This window comes from Podarcis pityusensis (assembly GCF_964106645.2).
Source record: "Podarcis pityusensis genome assembly, chromosome: 14".
Taxonomy (NCBI): Eukaryota; Metazoa; Chordata; class Lepidosauria; order Squamata; family Lacertidae; genus Podarcis; species Podarcis pityusensis.
Genome location: NC_138039.1, coordinates 24,576,435 through 24,592,772, shown reverse-complemented (window position 1 = coordinate 24,592,772; position 16,338 = coordinate 24,576,435). Strand labels below are relative to the sequence as shown.

Below are 16,338 nucleotides of genomic sequence, written 5' to 3'. Positions count from 1 at the left end.
TTTTGTAAACTGCTTTGAAGTTTCCTCCCCCAACCAAGCATAATTATTATACTAAACTACATAAAACATGCAATGTAAAACAAAATGCAAAAACATGGAATGACGTGGCAGGGGATGGGGAAGGGGAAAATGTGTGTAATGTAGTCATACCCCATAGAAAGGGGGCCTCCTGCAAGACAATTAAGTCTAGAATTATGTAGCCACAACTCTGGATGGCTGAAAGCTCCCTGTCCCATTGGGGGGGGGGGAAATCAATGTGAAATAAATTTATTTCAATATATGTTATATTCAGAATATTGTATTGCTGGTATCTGACTATATGCCGTCTGGGGAAAATAGTAAATATATCTTAATGCCAAGGTCACAGGTTGGAAGTGTGGGCAATGTCTGCATGCTACATCTGGGAAAAATTAGTAGGCTTTTTTTTGGGGGGGGGTTGTAATTCATATAAACACTATAACTGGATACACTTTGCAGTTAGATCCTCTACAAATTCTATTAGATTTTAAAATAAAATGAAAACCAATGTCTAGGAAGAAATGCGAGACCAGCACTTAAATATCTAATAACTACTAAATGGTGCTCACCTAGTATATCTGCAGAGCAAGAGGGGGTTTATTAAGATGAGGCTGACAGCTAAAAGAGAGCTAGTGTGGTGGTGTGGCTAGAGTGCTGGACTAAGAGCTTGGAGAGTCCAGGGTTCAAATCCCCCCAATTCATTCATGGAGCTCACTGGGTGATCTTGGGGGCCAAACCCTGCCTCTCAGCTTAACCTGCCTCATAGCATTGTTCTGCAAATTAAATGAGGCAGGAGAGATCTAGGTATGCCACCTTAAGGTCATCGGAGGAAGAAAAGGTGGGATACAAATGCATCAATCAATCAATCAATGCATAAATCAATCTCCCATCAGCCACAGCCAGAGAGTGATGCTCCCATCAGACCCAGGATTCTACAGACCAACCTGACTATGCCAGATGGGAGTTGTAGTCCAAAAGATCTGGAGGGTACCAAGTTGGGGAAGGCTGCCAACTCCATTGCATTCAAATAGCTTCCCAAAAATCACATATTGGAAAATTCTATTCCTTTTGATGTTGCCACATCCCGCCCCCCTTGATTTGCTTTCATATAAATCCCTCCCTACTCTCTCACTCAGTAATTTAGACAAAAGAATGAATCAAAAGCGATCTGAAGGAGTGCATCTGAAACAGGCTTCCTCAACCTCGGCCCTCCAGATGTTTTGAGACTACAATTCCTATCATACCTGACCACTGGTCTTGCTAGCTAGGGATCATGGAGGTTGAGGAAGCTTGATGTGAAGCTTCAAACTGATATATAACACTGGATCTGCAAACAATTCAAAATGTACTATTGCCAAAATATGTGGTGACCCCCCCCCCAAATTAAAAGTCACTAATATTTTTCCATGAAGAGATTTTAGACAGCATGTTTCAATAAAACTCACAGCATTTACTTTCCCCCCTACAGTGGTACCTCGGGTTACAAACACCTCAGGTTACAAACACTTCGGGTTACAGACTCCACTAACCCGAAAGTAGTAACTCGGGTTAAGAACTTTACCTCAGAATGAGAACAGAAATTGCATGGTGGTGGTGGCAGTGCAGCGGCAGTGGGAGGCCCCATTAGCTAAAATGGTACCTCTGGTTAAGAACGGTTTCAGGTTAAGAAAGGACCTCCAGAACGAATTAAGTACGTAACCAGAGATACTACTGTATATATTTTGGACAGAATTTGAACTATATTGTTTTTTCAGAGAACGACAAGGATAATTCTTGCATCCAGATGCCTTTCCATGAGGTGGCTATATAAATTCATAATGAATAGTATCATAATATTCAATGTTTGATTGAAATAATCGGAATAAGTGAACTATTTGACCCAATGAACGCAAAACTGCAGTGCTTGATAATAGAGTTAAAAAGCTGAATAAACTGTTGTAATTTTTCAATTATTTTTAAAAATACAAAAAAATGTCTTTCTGCAATGATATAAAAACTGGTTCAGTTTTAAAAAAACCACCCTTGCTACACACCAATAGAAGTCTATATCCCTGCAGTAGAGTAAAAGAGCACAGCACTGATCTAGTCAGGGTTAAGCTCTTTCAAACCCCACAGTGGAAGAATTAAGCCTTTTTCTGAGCCTGATAAGGATCCTATCTGTGATGGTCCCTGGCTTGTAGAACGCCCTCCCCTCAGACGTATGTCTGACATGGACTCTTTCTTTTTATTCCAGCTCCAGGCAAAACCTCATTTCTTTGCTGAGGCATTTGGGGACATCCATTTTAATCCATATTATTGTTGGAGTTCTGAATCATAATCTGTTGTTCTTAAGGATCTGTAGCTGTAAGAACTTGGGGGTTATAAGAAGCTGCATTCCTATGGCCCATCTAGCTCAGTGCTGTTGACAGTGATGGGCAGCAGCAGGTAGGGGGTTTCAGGCAGGGGTCTCTCCCAGCCCTAGAGATGCCGTTGGATTCTTCTGCATGCAAGGTAGGTTGGTCAGGAATCCTGGTGGCTTTACATGCCTTCGTTGCCCTGTACGTCGAGGGAATTTTCACCCACCTTGAGATCAGTTGTGAGGAAGACTGGGCGAAAAATACATTACGGGAATAAGTAAAATAGAATAGCTACCAGTCTATTGGTACTGAATCTTCCAAGCATTAGGAACATTGGAAGTTGCCTTATCCTGAGTCAGACCATTTGGTCCATTGAGCTCAGTATTGTCTACACTGACTGGCAGTGTCTCTCCAGGCAGGGTGCTGTTCTCTTTCATTCAGGGTGTCTCTTCCAGATCCAACTGGCAATATCAGGGATTGAAAGTTGGACACAGTGCATGTCAATCAGATATTCTGCCACTGAACGATGTTCCTTTCCATTGAAGGCACTTTAGATCATGCAATCCCCCCCCCCCCCGGTGTGTGTGTGTGTGATGCTAGCTTAACCACAGGCTTGACAGCAGTAGTCCCACCATGGTGTGTGTGGTAACAACATTTTCACATGCATCTTATTCCTACTCAGTCCTCCACCTCAATCCCTTAATTAAACTGCATCAGGTCCTGCAATGACAGGGCTCCTCCATACTGGGATGGTTTTGGGGTCGTATGTCCCCCAATTGCCTCATTTGCTCCTCATGATGAAACTTCTCCTGGTCATTCTGGCTGGTTTCTAAGTGCAGGTGAATTTTCTGCCGGACATGCAAATCGTTTGTGATGTTCATCTGAACGGTTGATGGGAATAGAGGAGCAACATGGAGCTTTTATTTTATTTTATTTTATTTTATTTTATTTTATTTTATTTTATTTTATTTTATTTATTTTATTTTTTTTTTATTATTATTTTTTTTTATTTTTTTTATTTTATTTTATTTTATTTTATTTTATTTTATTTTATTTATTTTATTTTTTGCGTCTAGCAGCCAGGGAGCTTGTGAAATAATTAGTGAGCTTGGGCAGGTACAGAGTGCTTTTCTTTCAATTCAAAAGCATAAGTATGCCCCTCTCATAGGATTGGTTACTAGATCGGTGGGTGCTGACTCTTTGAGCGCCAACATTTAGAGCACTAGAAATCAGACACATTTAACACATTTTAAAATCCAGAAATGTGGATACTGCAGACACAGGCATCTTCAACAAAGGAAGTCTCTCTCTCTGTGTGTGTGTGTACCTTTCTCCCTCTCTCAGTGTTATTAATGCTCATGGTACTCAGGGAAATCGTGATGATAAGAGTTCCTGACGTGGGAGTAATATTGAATGAAAAAGACCAAAGTTCAATCTAGTCCAACATTCATCCAAGCAGAAGCGTCTGAGAAACCTGAAAGTAACACATGGATACAATGCTTGTTTCCAGCACCTGAGGTTCACAGGTAGACTCCTCCTGTTCATGGAAGCTCCATTTAGTCGTCGTAACTCATTACTGCCTGCAGCACAGGCAAGAGCTACAAATCCCATTCTCTCTGACAACTGGCCACACAGCTGGTGCTGATGAGAGTTCAGCAACACCTGGAGGGCTGTAGGGTTCACCATCCCTGTTCTCTGCACCTCTTTTGAAACACTATTAAAGGCCATCTGGAACAGTGAGCTAGCTAGCACTGGGATTTTATACTTGAGAATACACCCAGATGATTTCTTAGAGAAGCCCCTGATTGCCATGTGCTTCTCGTCTTCAGCAGAAGCATCTCAGTACTTCAGGTATCCTTGGCTTCAAGAACCAGACCCAATGGACTCTCCCACCAGCCACGTACTTGACCCTTTCATGGGAAGCTCAGTTGGGAAAGGAGGGGGCAAATTGTCCCCTCCCTCTCCCTTTGGACAGTTTTGCTGCTCAAATTTTGCTGGAGGAAACTGTGGCTCTTCGAGCACCACACCAGCCAGCAGATCACAAAGCAAACTCCCAGGCAAAGGGCAAGTGGGTGCCTGCACCTTCTCGTGACAAGAAGCCGGTCTTCTTCAACAATGTTGGGTTGTCAACAAGTGGCCATTGATTGGATTGTAAGGGCAAGGGAGAAAAGGAGGCCTGGCTTGCTCTTGTGCCTTTAACAGGCACTGGACCTGCAGGAGTCGGCAGATGAGGCTGCTCACATCCGTTACAGGCAGAGCTACAGAGGCTGCTTCAAAAGTTGGCAGCTCTATTGCATTGTTTGAAGCCTCAGTGCTTTTGTAGTGGGGGGTGGAGGGAGGATAAATTTGATTCAACTCTGTTTAGATGTTGGAAGAAATATTAATCCGCACTCTCTAGCTTGAGCCTCAAAGTGTCTCCCATTTTAGGTAGGAATTAAACATGGAAGAGCAGCTACCTCTTTCAGGAATGACCTTGAGCTTCCCGGCACCTGTTTGAGTTTGGATATCTTTTGCTTGCTCCCATGGAGATAAAGTAAAATCATCATCATAATATTTACTGTTAATTTACATAGACATTGAAGGTGTTCACAGCACTCCACAAACAGCAGCTCAGCAATCCTTACAACTACCCTGAAAGGTAGTCTGATATTATCATCATCCTTATATTGCACCAAAAATGCGCAGGTTGAGGGTTGCCTAAGGCAGCCACTCTCAGGTTTGTTTCCCATCCACCTCTGTGTTTTGGATAATTCCCACCAGTCTCATGCAGCACAGCCCATAGTCAGGGCTGATGAGCGTTGTCGCTCAAACCATTTCATTACTTTTTTTATTTATTTACTGCATTTCTATCCCACCTTTTCCACCAAGGAGTTCAATGTAGTTTTCCTCCTCCCCATTTTATGCCCACAACAACCCTGTGAGGTTGGTGAGCCTGAGAAACAGTGAATGGCCCAAGGTCACCCAGTGAGCTTCATGGCTTAGCGGGATTTCGAACACTGGTCTCTCCCAGGCCCTAGTCCAACACTCTAATCTGCCTGTCAACATCTGACTTAATGACACCTAGCAAGCTCTTGCCTGAGTTGAGATTCGAAATAAAGCCCCCTACACACACACAGTACCATTTGCAACATAGGGATGGCATCTGTATCCCATTCCTGTAAATCACATATATTCCAAACTACATAAGCATGAGAGGAAAAGGGAAAGAGAAATTGCCTCTCAGTCTTTCTACTCAGATCTCTGAGCATCACATTCGAAGCAGACAGATCCTTCCATTGATCAACGGAGCCAGATAATTTCCTAGTCCAGAGATGCATAACAAGGAGGCTAATGAAGCACTGGGCAGCCAGAAAGCCATTCACAGCCAGGTGTTAAATTGACACAGCATTTGATGGCAACAGAAGCAATCGCTGCAATCAGAAGAAAGTTACTGCCCAACATGCCTGTTGGAGCCTCTCTTAAGCTCCAAGGCATTTACATTGTGACGCAGGCCCAAGTGATGCCTCCCCATAATTTTCTGTCTCTAGGAAAATGGGACGTCATCACCACCACCCTCCCTTCACCCTAAAGTCACTAAGCTGGTTGCAACAGTTAAAACAGTTTAAAACAACTCGCAACAACAGAAATAAGGTGCGTCCTGAAAATATCTACCTCCTAGATACGTACCACTGCTAAAACCAAATCTTGGAGCAGCAGTTAGCATCAAGAGCAATAGAATTAGCCTTGCTGGTGAGTACTGTGGATGCCAAAGACTCGGGTATTTGGGACTCTTGAGTCATGAGCATGGGGGTTGTCTCAATTTCTCTCCCCTGAGAGCAATTTGGATGCCGTGTGAATGCGCTCAGCTTGGTCCAGTGTAAGGAATTGAGACTGAGATTATGTAGTCACCTTGTGTGTCTTTTTGAGACAAAAAGTTAGTTGTTTTTTTGGGGGGGAGGGGGCAAATTGTCTAAATAAATAAATATTGGACCAACTAATGTTTGTGACTCCATCCTTTCCTCTTTTATTTACCCCCCCCTTTGGACATTTTGGGTTGCAGAAGAATTCTGTCTCTCTTAAGTCCTTGGCTTACAGAATGACCATCAGTTGCTCCAGGAAAAAGGAGTGTGTCTTGTTTCATGTTCTGGCATAGAGGTGAGAAGGATGGTTGAACTCCCACCACCCCCACCACCCCTCCCCCCTCACTCTCATGACCTTCCTTAGCCTGAGTACCCATTGACCTTGGACTGAGCTGCCTGCCTCTTTCTCATAGACATTAGACAGCCTGTCCCTTCAATGGACCTCTTCACATGGCCCACCTGGAGCAATGATCAGCTGCAAAAGGTGAAATGAAGCTTCTACAGAAAGATACGAGGAAGGCTGAGCCAAGACTATATATAAGCTAGAGTAGGTTTTCTGGATGGGGGATACACAGGGAAGAGGCATTGACAGGGGACTGTGGGCAGTGAGAACACCCTCTCCCCACATTGCTTCATGCAGCAGTTGCCAAAGAGTGGGATCTTTGCATTTATCCACCTACACAAGCTGGGGGGGGGGGGGGGAAGCGGTTAAAGACTAGTGGGCAGAGACATGGAACACTTCCCTGATGACTCACTGAAGCTCCTGATAACAGGCAGCTTGAGAGATAAATTTGGCTTCCTTTTTGGCCCAGCTCTCTGGAAGTTTGAGGACCACCGGGCTAATGGACCACATCAGCATTCTCTTGCAACAGTGCGTAAAGACAGAGAAAGACTCCAAACCTCTGTGGCTTGAAACAGAGAGAAGGGTGGGGTGGGGGTGGGGATTAGCTCATTTTTAAAAACCTGCAGCTGTGCTAGTCTACTTAGTCTTGCTTGTGGGGAATGGTGGTGGTGGGGAACATAATGCACCTCCTGGGATTATTTATGTATGTGGCTTAAATCACTTTCTCTTGTAACATACAGATAACTATTGTGACAACAGGAGAAACTGAGTGTGAGGGAGACCAAGGAAGGAAGGAAGGAAGGGAGGGAGGGAGGGAGGGAGGGAGGGAGGACAGTATAAAGTGTTCTTGTCATATTGTAGAAGTCCCTTTGTAGCCCCCCAGATTCACACCATGATCTTAATGAAGGTGACATTCAATAACACAAAGGGAGAAACCCAGAATCCAAGTGCTCCTTCGGATGCTGGTATTTGTCATTGCCTGATAACACTCCTTGAATGCCCACACCATCTCCACAGCCAAGGAGGGTTAACTAAAACACCACAACACTAAAAACAAAACAAAAAAACCCTCAACTTCCTCAATGGTCATTTGGTTCATGATCAGTTTCCCAAGGAACCTTTTGTTAAATGCACACACACACACACCTCTGCAACAAGTGAGCCCTGGTCAGAGAAAACAGTCACCCCAGCCTACCCTGCGGCACAAATTCTAGTCCCATCTTTGCAGGAGTCAAAGCATGCATGAAAATATATTCTTCCTACTCTCTCAACCCTTCCTACTCTCTCAATGGGCAGGGCTTGGCTTTGCCATTACCTGACCATCTAATGCTTGCCTGTCTTCCTGGCATAGATTGTAACATATAGACATGTAATAATGGAGCAGGACACCGTTAGAGCATCACAAGAGCCCTGCAACTGGATCCACCTATTCTAACATCTTGTTCTCACACAGTAGTCAACCAAATGTCCCAGTCTGAAGCCCACAAGTGTGCAACAGCCCTTTCCCACCTCTGTGTTGTGTCCTGAGACCCACACTGCAATGTTTAGCCAAAAAGAAGTCAGAGCAGAGTCCAAAGCTAGAAGCAGACCCAGGCAAAGGCTTGAGACTCTAAGGGCCCAAAGGGAAGTTTCTAGGGCTGTGGGTTCTCTCTGCATCTCTCAGGCAAAGCCAAACTTTCCCCATGGAAGCAACACCACTTCCCCTGACTGTGCTACAACATTAGTCCCAGCAGTCCTCCCTTCACCCCATCCCAGCTCACTTCCAAAAGACTAGGAGAGCCCAGAGCTGGCAACAAAGAGTTGGGTTTCAATACCTTCCAAGCAGCAGGTCCTCCACAAGCCCGAGTGGGTCATGACTTCTTCGTTTTTCCTGCTGGTGTCATTGTCGTTTGTGGACTTAGTCCTGCACACCCCCCTGGAATACAGCCAATAGTCTGTGCCCACCGCGATGGTCATGAGGCTGAACGCTGCAAAGGCTCCCAGGGTGGTGATCAGCATCTGGATACCTCTGTCACACATCCTCATAATGATGCATGGTATCGTGGGCAGCCAACCGGAGGGGAAGGCAAGGCAGAGGGAGAAAGAAGGCAAAGGTGTCGCTCACACTCCCCTGGAGCTAGGGGGCCGGAGGCATGCAGGGGAAGGGCTGCCCTTTCTCTACACGAACCGGGCTCTCCACACCAGAGGAGGGGGACCCCTTGGGCTCCTCAGGTGCTGGTCTTCTGCGTTTCGAGGGATCTCCTCCCTGCCCCTCTTGGATGGAGCATGAGGCTGAGATCCAGCCAGGCGCCTGCTGCTCATCCCCGATCCAGACCCCGCACGCCGGGCTCAGAAGCGTGCGGCTTGTCCTTCGTTCAGCCTGGGAGATCCAGACGCCTGTCACAAGAGCAAAAAATAAATAAATAAAAAATTCCAAAGAGCTCGAGATCAACACGGTGTGTGTCTGCGTGTGTGTGCTAGAGAGAGGAAGAGGTGGGAGAGAGGATGCGGGTGGAATAGACAGAAATAGGTGCTTTAAAAGCAGCTGGGTGGAAATATCCCCCACGACTGGCGATGGAGAGAAGAGGAGATCGCTCCAAGCCCCCTCCCCGTCTCTGAAGCGACAAGCAAAGGCGGCGGCGGCGAAAACTGCCAGAGGTGCGGAGCCCGCGACTGGAAAGGGAAGTCACTCCCGGGTCCCCTGTGGTGCTGAGCAGGCCCGCCCCCAGCTCGGCGCTGGAGGGATGGATTCCTCCCAGCCAGGCAGCGGGGTGGGTGGGCTCCTTGGGCTGGAGAGGGCCGCTCCCTTCCCGCTGCTGCTGCCGCCGCCCGCTCGGGCGCCGCGGTGCTGAAGCGGACAGCTCCCCGCGCGCCTGCCCGTGCCCTGGAGTGTGGTGGTGCTGAAGTGGACAGCTCCCGCGATTCTAGACTCCGGCTCCCTGTGATGTAAGGAGGCGCCTCCCACTCGCCTCCGGCGCTCTCCAGGAGGGATTCTGCTGGAACTTTTTGGTGAAGGAGGTGGAGGAGGAGGAGGATGGCTGCTCCCATCAGCAGGCGAGGCGCTTCCCTGCTGCTCCTGCTGCTGCTGCTGCTGCCGCCGCCGCCTGCAGCTGAGCTTTGACACTCGGACTGGTGAGCAGCTGCTTGTCCCAGCTGCCCATGTCCCTCCCAAAATACTGTAAGCGAGTGATGCAGAGATCGCACAGCTGCCTGGAAGGAAGAACCGAGCCGAGGAGAAGGTAGAAAAGTGGCTGATTACATGCGAGTTCGAGGCGGGGAGGTTGGCTTTCCAGGGAACTCAATTCCCTCCCCCCCCCTCACGCACACAAGCAAGGCACACGAGGTATGCACACGCAGGCATGTGCACGCACACAAACACACACTTCTCTCCTATAACACCCACAAAAACTTTCCCACAGGTTTATCAAGATGCTGTGGGGAAGGACTATAGCTCAGGGATAGAACAACTACTTTGCATACAATAGTTTCCAGGTTCAACAACCAGCATCTTCAGGTAGGGCTGGGATAAACCCCTAGCTAAAATGCTGCAGAGCTGCTGCCCATCAGTGCAGGTAATATAGAGCTAGATAGACCAATGGGCTGACGTTGTATAAGGCAGCTCCCTATGTTCCTTCCCATGTTTCCTAGCTCAGTGGAAACACATCTGCTTTGCATGCAGAAGGTCCCAGGTTCAAAACCCTGCATCTCCTGGTAAGACTAGAGGAGAACATGGTATGGAGCCTCAGACAACTGATGCCTGTCAGTGTAGAAAATACTTACTGGTTTCATCTGGTATAAGGAAGCTTCCTGTGTTCCTGTACTATCATGTGAGTACCATCTCACTACTTTTGACTAAAGGAAAATCAAAGTGCTAGTTTACTAGCAAAGTTGCTTGGAGCCCTTTGTTTCCCTGTGAGATCTTAAAGACCAACGATCTTATTACGACATAAGCTTTTGTGAACTAGAGTCCACTTCATTTAATGTGTGGAAGGTACTCCTAAATAGGCATATACTGTAGATAGATAAATATAGAGTTTCCCCCCAGAGGGGAATGGATGGACCGAAGTGATGTCACAGGAAAATGAAATGCGTATTCATTTATTGCACTTACATCCCACATTTTTCTACAAGGAACTCACAAAGTGGCCTACACGATTCTCCCCCTCCGACCAAAAGTCACCTAGTGAGCTTCATGGCCGAATGAAGATTTGAACCCTGGTCTCCCAGGTCCTGGTCTGACATTCTAACCACCACACCACATCGACTCTCCAGACAGCCTGTAAGGATTCAAAATAGTTAAGGTGATCATATACAAGGTTGGAGATGCCTGTTTTCCCCCAAACTGAGGTAATTATAGGTAAGTATAAAGTGACAGAGTTTGATGGCTAGTTATGCTGGAGCACCAGATCTGTGGCACTACCTTAGAGGTTGACATGGCTTCACAGTCTGCTAACCTTTTCATGGCTAGCTTGGAACTACCATTTGCTTTCTCAGTTCCTGTCCCCCATCCTTATCATTTGGACACAGTGCTTATGCTGTTCCACAAGAACTTCCACCTCACCATCCACCTGAACCTAGACCCATCCAGGTGGCAGCCTCACTTTCTGAACATGACTGTGCAATGACATAAAATGGATATATAAGCTCAACTTTATATCAGAACCCTACTAAGGACATGTATCTACATGCATCTAGCTCCCATCCAGAACATGCTACAAAATCCATTGTGTGCAACAAAGCCCTAAAGTACAACTGCATCTGCTCTGACTCATCAAAGAGAGGCTCACAGCTTAAGGATTTGCATCAGTCATTTCTTAGGCTACAATCTCCACCCATTGATGTGAAAAAGCAGTTTAGTAAGAGCAGGCAGGTGGCTAGGAATAATCCACTGTAGCACAGACCCATAATGGAAAATGGCAGAACACCTCTCTGTCACCCACTGGCTTTGTTGAAACCACTCCAGTGAATAGTTACATGCCACCCCAGTCTCTGAGTGGCAAGAGACTCCAGGGGTTCCAGTGCTTACCCAAATTTGGGTTCCTTGGAATAAAGGTCAGTAGAGACTGTGCTGTCCTTAGGATATATTGTTTTATTTACACATATATACACAACCTGATCATAAGATGGAGGGGCTCACAACACTAACACCCTGAAAAGATAATGCTTCTATATTATTTGCAGCTTTAGATCCAGCACAGAGCAAGCATGTCTGTGTCTCCCGCTTCCAGCCTGCTATCAAGCTCAGTTCACACAGACCATGCAGGCTATTGTTCTCCTACATAGCAGCTAGGAGAGGTGGTGTGGAGGAAAGACCCATCCATTAGCTTGGAAGGCACAGCCACTTGCAACCTAGCTCATTATTTTGGGATGCTGATGAGGATACTTAAGTGGCTGGCTAAGGTCATTGTCTTACAACAAAACTTGTCTGACCAGTCCAGCAATCTCCTACATTAGATTCTAACCCTCACTAGGTACAGGATCCCAAGAACTGGAAGGGACTTAGGGCATCATTCAGACTGACCCCCCAAGCTCATAATGTCACAATCAAGGATCTACAGCCCATCTAGGATAATGATTCTTCCCTTTCATAGGCCTTTGGGGAAGGTAAGCCTCTAATTTATTACAGATGTCTCCCCCACCTCTACCTTAAACTAGCTACTCACCAGCAACAACAGGCCACATAACAGACACACAAAGACAGGAACCAGGCCCTGCAATGGACCCAGATTCCAGCTCTGTCCACATATCCACCCTGGCAACACTGTTATAGAACCTGGCAATGTCACCCACAACATCAGAGTGTTCATTTACCTGCTCATCTTCCAAAATATATGGTAGATTATATGCAATATAATCTGCCAGCAAAGCAGATTACAGAAGACCAACAAGTCAGGCTTTCTGCAAAACAATAAGTGGGCACAAATCACATCAGAAAGACAATATTCAGAAACCAGTGGGAAAATATTTCAATCTCACAGAACAGTCCAATTCGTCTCTTAAAAAAGCCACGTTAGATCAAAGGGAAACTCCAGTGTGAAAGGACTGATTTGCAGTTTAACAGGAAATTCAATTCTGTCACCTGTGGCTTGAATGGAGATTTTCAGTTTTTATTCCACTGTTCATGTCATTTAGTTTAGCCAGCTAGAATGTTTGTGTCATCACCACCAGCATTTTGTTTATGGCCACTGTGACTATTTTGCTTGGATATAATTGTCATTGTCTTTTCTTTAGGCATTATGTTGCCCTCTGACCTCACTCCTTAACATTCCCCCCCGTCTTAATGTATATCTATGTCTTCCAATTTAGGATTACACTGAATGATGAACATAAGAACATCTAGTCCAGCATCTTCGTCTCACAGTGGCCAACCAGGTACCCCAATGGGAAGCATGTAAGCAAGACATCTTTGGCCGAGGCTCTTAGTCTTCATAATGCAAAAGCTCAGTCTGCATACTCATTGCTCAGCTTCACCCCTTCCTATCCTGCTCTCTCCCAGGTACCCTCTCTCTCAGGTGCTTGTTACCCCTCTAGCTCCCACATTGTCTTCAAGACAGGTAATTGCATTGCTCTTGCTCACTAACAACTGTCTGCTTCTACCTAGGAACCAGCTCTTGCAATTTGGTCTTTTGCTCAAGTAACACCATGGAAAAACACCATAAAAACACAGCCGAATTCACAGGTGCCCTGAATGGGGCATTTTGTGACTCTTGCCCTATTTAATGGATGGTATCTCTCCAGCCGAGTTTCCTTCTGGATGTGCTCTTATGGTCGTTAGATTTCTTAAGCTTCCTTTTGCTGCTGTTTGGATTGGATTATGACTCACGTAACCTTTCAAAATGCATCTCTGCCAAAACCGCTCTAGAATTAAAGGGTTATTTTAAACCTGCATGTATGTGATATGAAAGCAAATTATTTACTTGGGCATGGTATGCATTGTGGAAATTACAGATAGGCATGGATGCAGAATGGTTTCTGCTTTGACAGCAAAGCAGAAACCAGACTTTCCTTGTTTGGCTTTGTGACACCCTTGTGAGTTAAAGGGCACCATCATTCCCATTTCACAGCAAGGACAGTGAAGCCGAGAAACAGCCTTGTTAAAGGCCACCAAAAAGCCTCTGGCTGTATTGGGATTAACACGGTGATTCATTTCTCTGTGGGGCTCAGGCCAGCCCTGGAAGTCTGGCTCTCCAGATGAGATCAGGGCTATGGGTGACTGTATCCAACTCTAGACTTGGAGAGCATGTTCTCCAACAAAGGGTTGGCATCAGAACTTGCCCTGCTGGATCATACCAAAGGCACATCTATCCAGCACCCTGTTCTCACAGTGGTCAACCAGATACCTCTGGGAAGCCTGCAAGCTGAACCTGGGATATCAGGACCTGAACATGGAACAGAAGGACCTGGGCACAACTGTTATCTTCCCTACTTGCTATCTCTCCAGCAACTGGGACTCAGCGGTACACCACCTCCAACAATGGAGGTGGTACATGGGCATCATGGCTGGTAGCCCTATCTTCTATGAATTTTCCAAACCCTCTTTTACAGCCACCTGAATTGGTAGCCATTACTACATATTCTGTGAGTTAATTCCATAGCTTAATTATGTGCTGTGTGAAAGAGCACTTTCTGTCGTCTGCCCTGAATAATGGGACATTAATGGGTGTTGGTGTGAGAGAGAGGAAGCGTGAGAACTTCTCCCTTTCTTTTTTTTCTTTTTTTTTGAAAATGATATTTATTGAAGTTTCAAAAAAGGTTACAAAAATAGGAAAAAGAAAGGGGGAAAAAAAGAAAAAATACAAAATACAGAAAAGTAAAAGCACTTAAAAACAAATCAATCTTTCCATGTCTTGTCTTTCATTTACTTGTTTCCCTGACCTCCTCACACCTCCCTTTTTTGTATTCCAGTTCAGTTAGCTCATTCAGCAAATCCTTTCCCTCTTTGTTTTTATCCTAATCTTTTAACTTAATATATTGTAACTTTAGATTCTCATCTGTTAACAATCCATTTTTACATACTCCTTTGAATATTGCTGCTAAAACCACGTAACTTCATTCTGACATCATTCAAACATTCATTAATTTTACAGTATTTCTGTAAATAGTCTTTAAATTTCTTCCAATCTTCTTCCACCAACTCTTCTCCCTGGTCTCGGATTCTGCCAGTCATTTCCGCCAGTTCCATATAGTCCATCACCTTCATCTGCCATTCTTCCAGGGTGGGTAGATCTTGTGTCTTCCAATACTTTGCAATAAGTATTCTTGCTGCTGTTGTAGCATACATAAAGAAAGTTCTATCCTTCTTTGGCACCAATTGGCCGACCATGCCCAGGAGAAAGGCCTCTGGTTTCTTCCGAAAGGTATATTTAAATACCTTTTTCATTTCATTATAGATCATCTCCCAGAAAGCCTTAATCCTTGGGCATGTCCACCAAAGGTGAAAGAATGTGCCTTCAGTTTCTTTACATTTCCAACATTTATTATCAGGCAAATGATAGATTTTTGCAAGCTTGTCTGGTGTCATGTACCACCTGTATATCATTTTCATAATATTCTCTCTTAAGGCATTACATGCCGTAAACTTCATACCTGTGGTCCATAACTGTTCCCAGTCAGCCATCATTATGTTATGTCCAACATCTTGGGCCCATTTAATCATAGCAGATTTCACCGTTTCATCCTGAGTATTCCATTTCAACAGCAAGTTATACATCTTTGACAAAATCTTGGTTTTGGGTTCTAACAGTTCTGTTTCCAATTTTGATTTTTCCACCTGGAAGCCAATTTTCTAGAGAACTTCTCCCTTTCCACTCTCCCCACACCGTGTATTATTATCCTACATCCAGAACCCTTTTCAGACCCAAGACCCACTTTTAACTCAAAAATGCATTTGAGGATCCACTTCTTAATCTTTCACCATATATTTGTATGGCAGTAGTGCTGCTGTTGAGACCAACCTTAGATCAGACCATGACCCACTAGTGAGTCCTAACCCATCAGTTGAAGACCACTGTCTTGGACACATGGCTGTTGCCCCCCCCCCCTTTTATCTAAATTTAAAAGCCTGAATTGTTGTAATCTTTCCTCATAGGGGAGCTGCTCCAGTCCCTTGATAATTTTAGTGGCTACCGTTCTGTGTCTACAATATCCCTCTTGAGGTGCATCAACTAGGACTCCACAGTCACACCACATATAAAAAGGCATTATGATGTCGGCAGTATTATTTTCAATTTATTTCCTAATGTTGCCTAATATGGAATCCACCTTTTTTTCACAGCTGCTGCAAACTGGGATGACTGTTTCATCCATCATGGCCCCTGGTCAGTCTCTGCCAGTTCATACCTCATTAGTGCATATATGAACTTAGGGAATATATCTAAATATATATCCTCAATGTGCATCAATGCCAGATTAATTTGTGCAGTGAAATACTTCTGCAAGAAAGGAATTGCCGTCAGTGTTTGCTCAAGCACTCACATGAGGAAAACTTTGTCTTGAGGGAGCAATGCAGGCTATGCATGCTTCCAGATCTTATGACCACAGAGGAAAAGGAGAGGTGCCTGTGAAAAAGCCTGATCAACCCATCTGCAAGCAAGGACTTAAAGTACTTTGCGGGTACAAAGCGTTGGAGCTGACAGGCAGTCGCTCCATATTGCTCACCTGTTCCACGACCCCCAGTTGTACACCCCTTTCATTTTCTGTACCAGAACAGGGCTCTGAGTCCCAGGTAGGTCCTACTAGATGAGGGTCCAGCCTGAGCCATCAGGGTTCCTGGTTTGAGCAACAATCCCTGATACTGGTTGAGATTAATCAGTGGAGATGAGGA

The 16,338-nt window shown here is 45.3% G+C and overlaps 1 protein-coding gene across 2 annotated transcripts in view; it reads right to left on the bottom strand.

The window, feature by feature from the left end:
* The window catches only part of CACNG3 (calcium voltage-gated channel auxiliary subunit gamma 3), a 69,354-nt gene extending 59,269 nt beyond the window's left edge, over window positions 1-10,085 (bottom strand). Inside the window, exon 1 of one of the 2 annotated variants that reach the window (XM_080981731.1) lies at window positions 8,351-10,085. In XM_080981731.1, coding sequence (XP_080837857.1) covers window positions 8,351-8,561 — 211 coding nt within the window. In that variant the 5' untranslated portion in view covers window positions 8,562-10,085. The remainder of the gene's footprint in view (window positions 1-8,350) is intronic. The other variant, XM_080981730.1, reaches the window with a different exon arrangement.
* Between the last annotated feature and the right edge of the window lie 6,253 nt (window positions 10,086-16,338).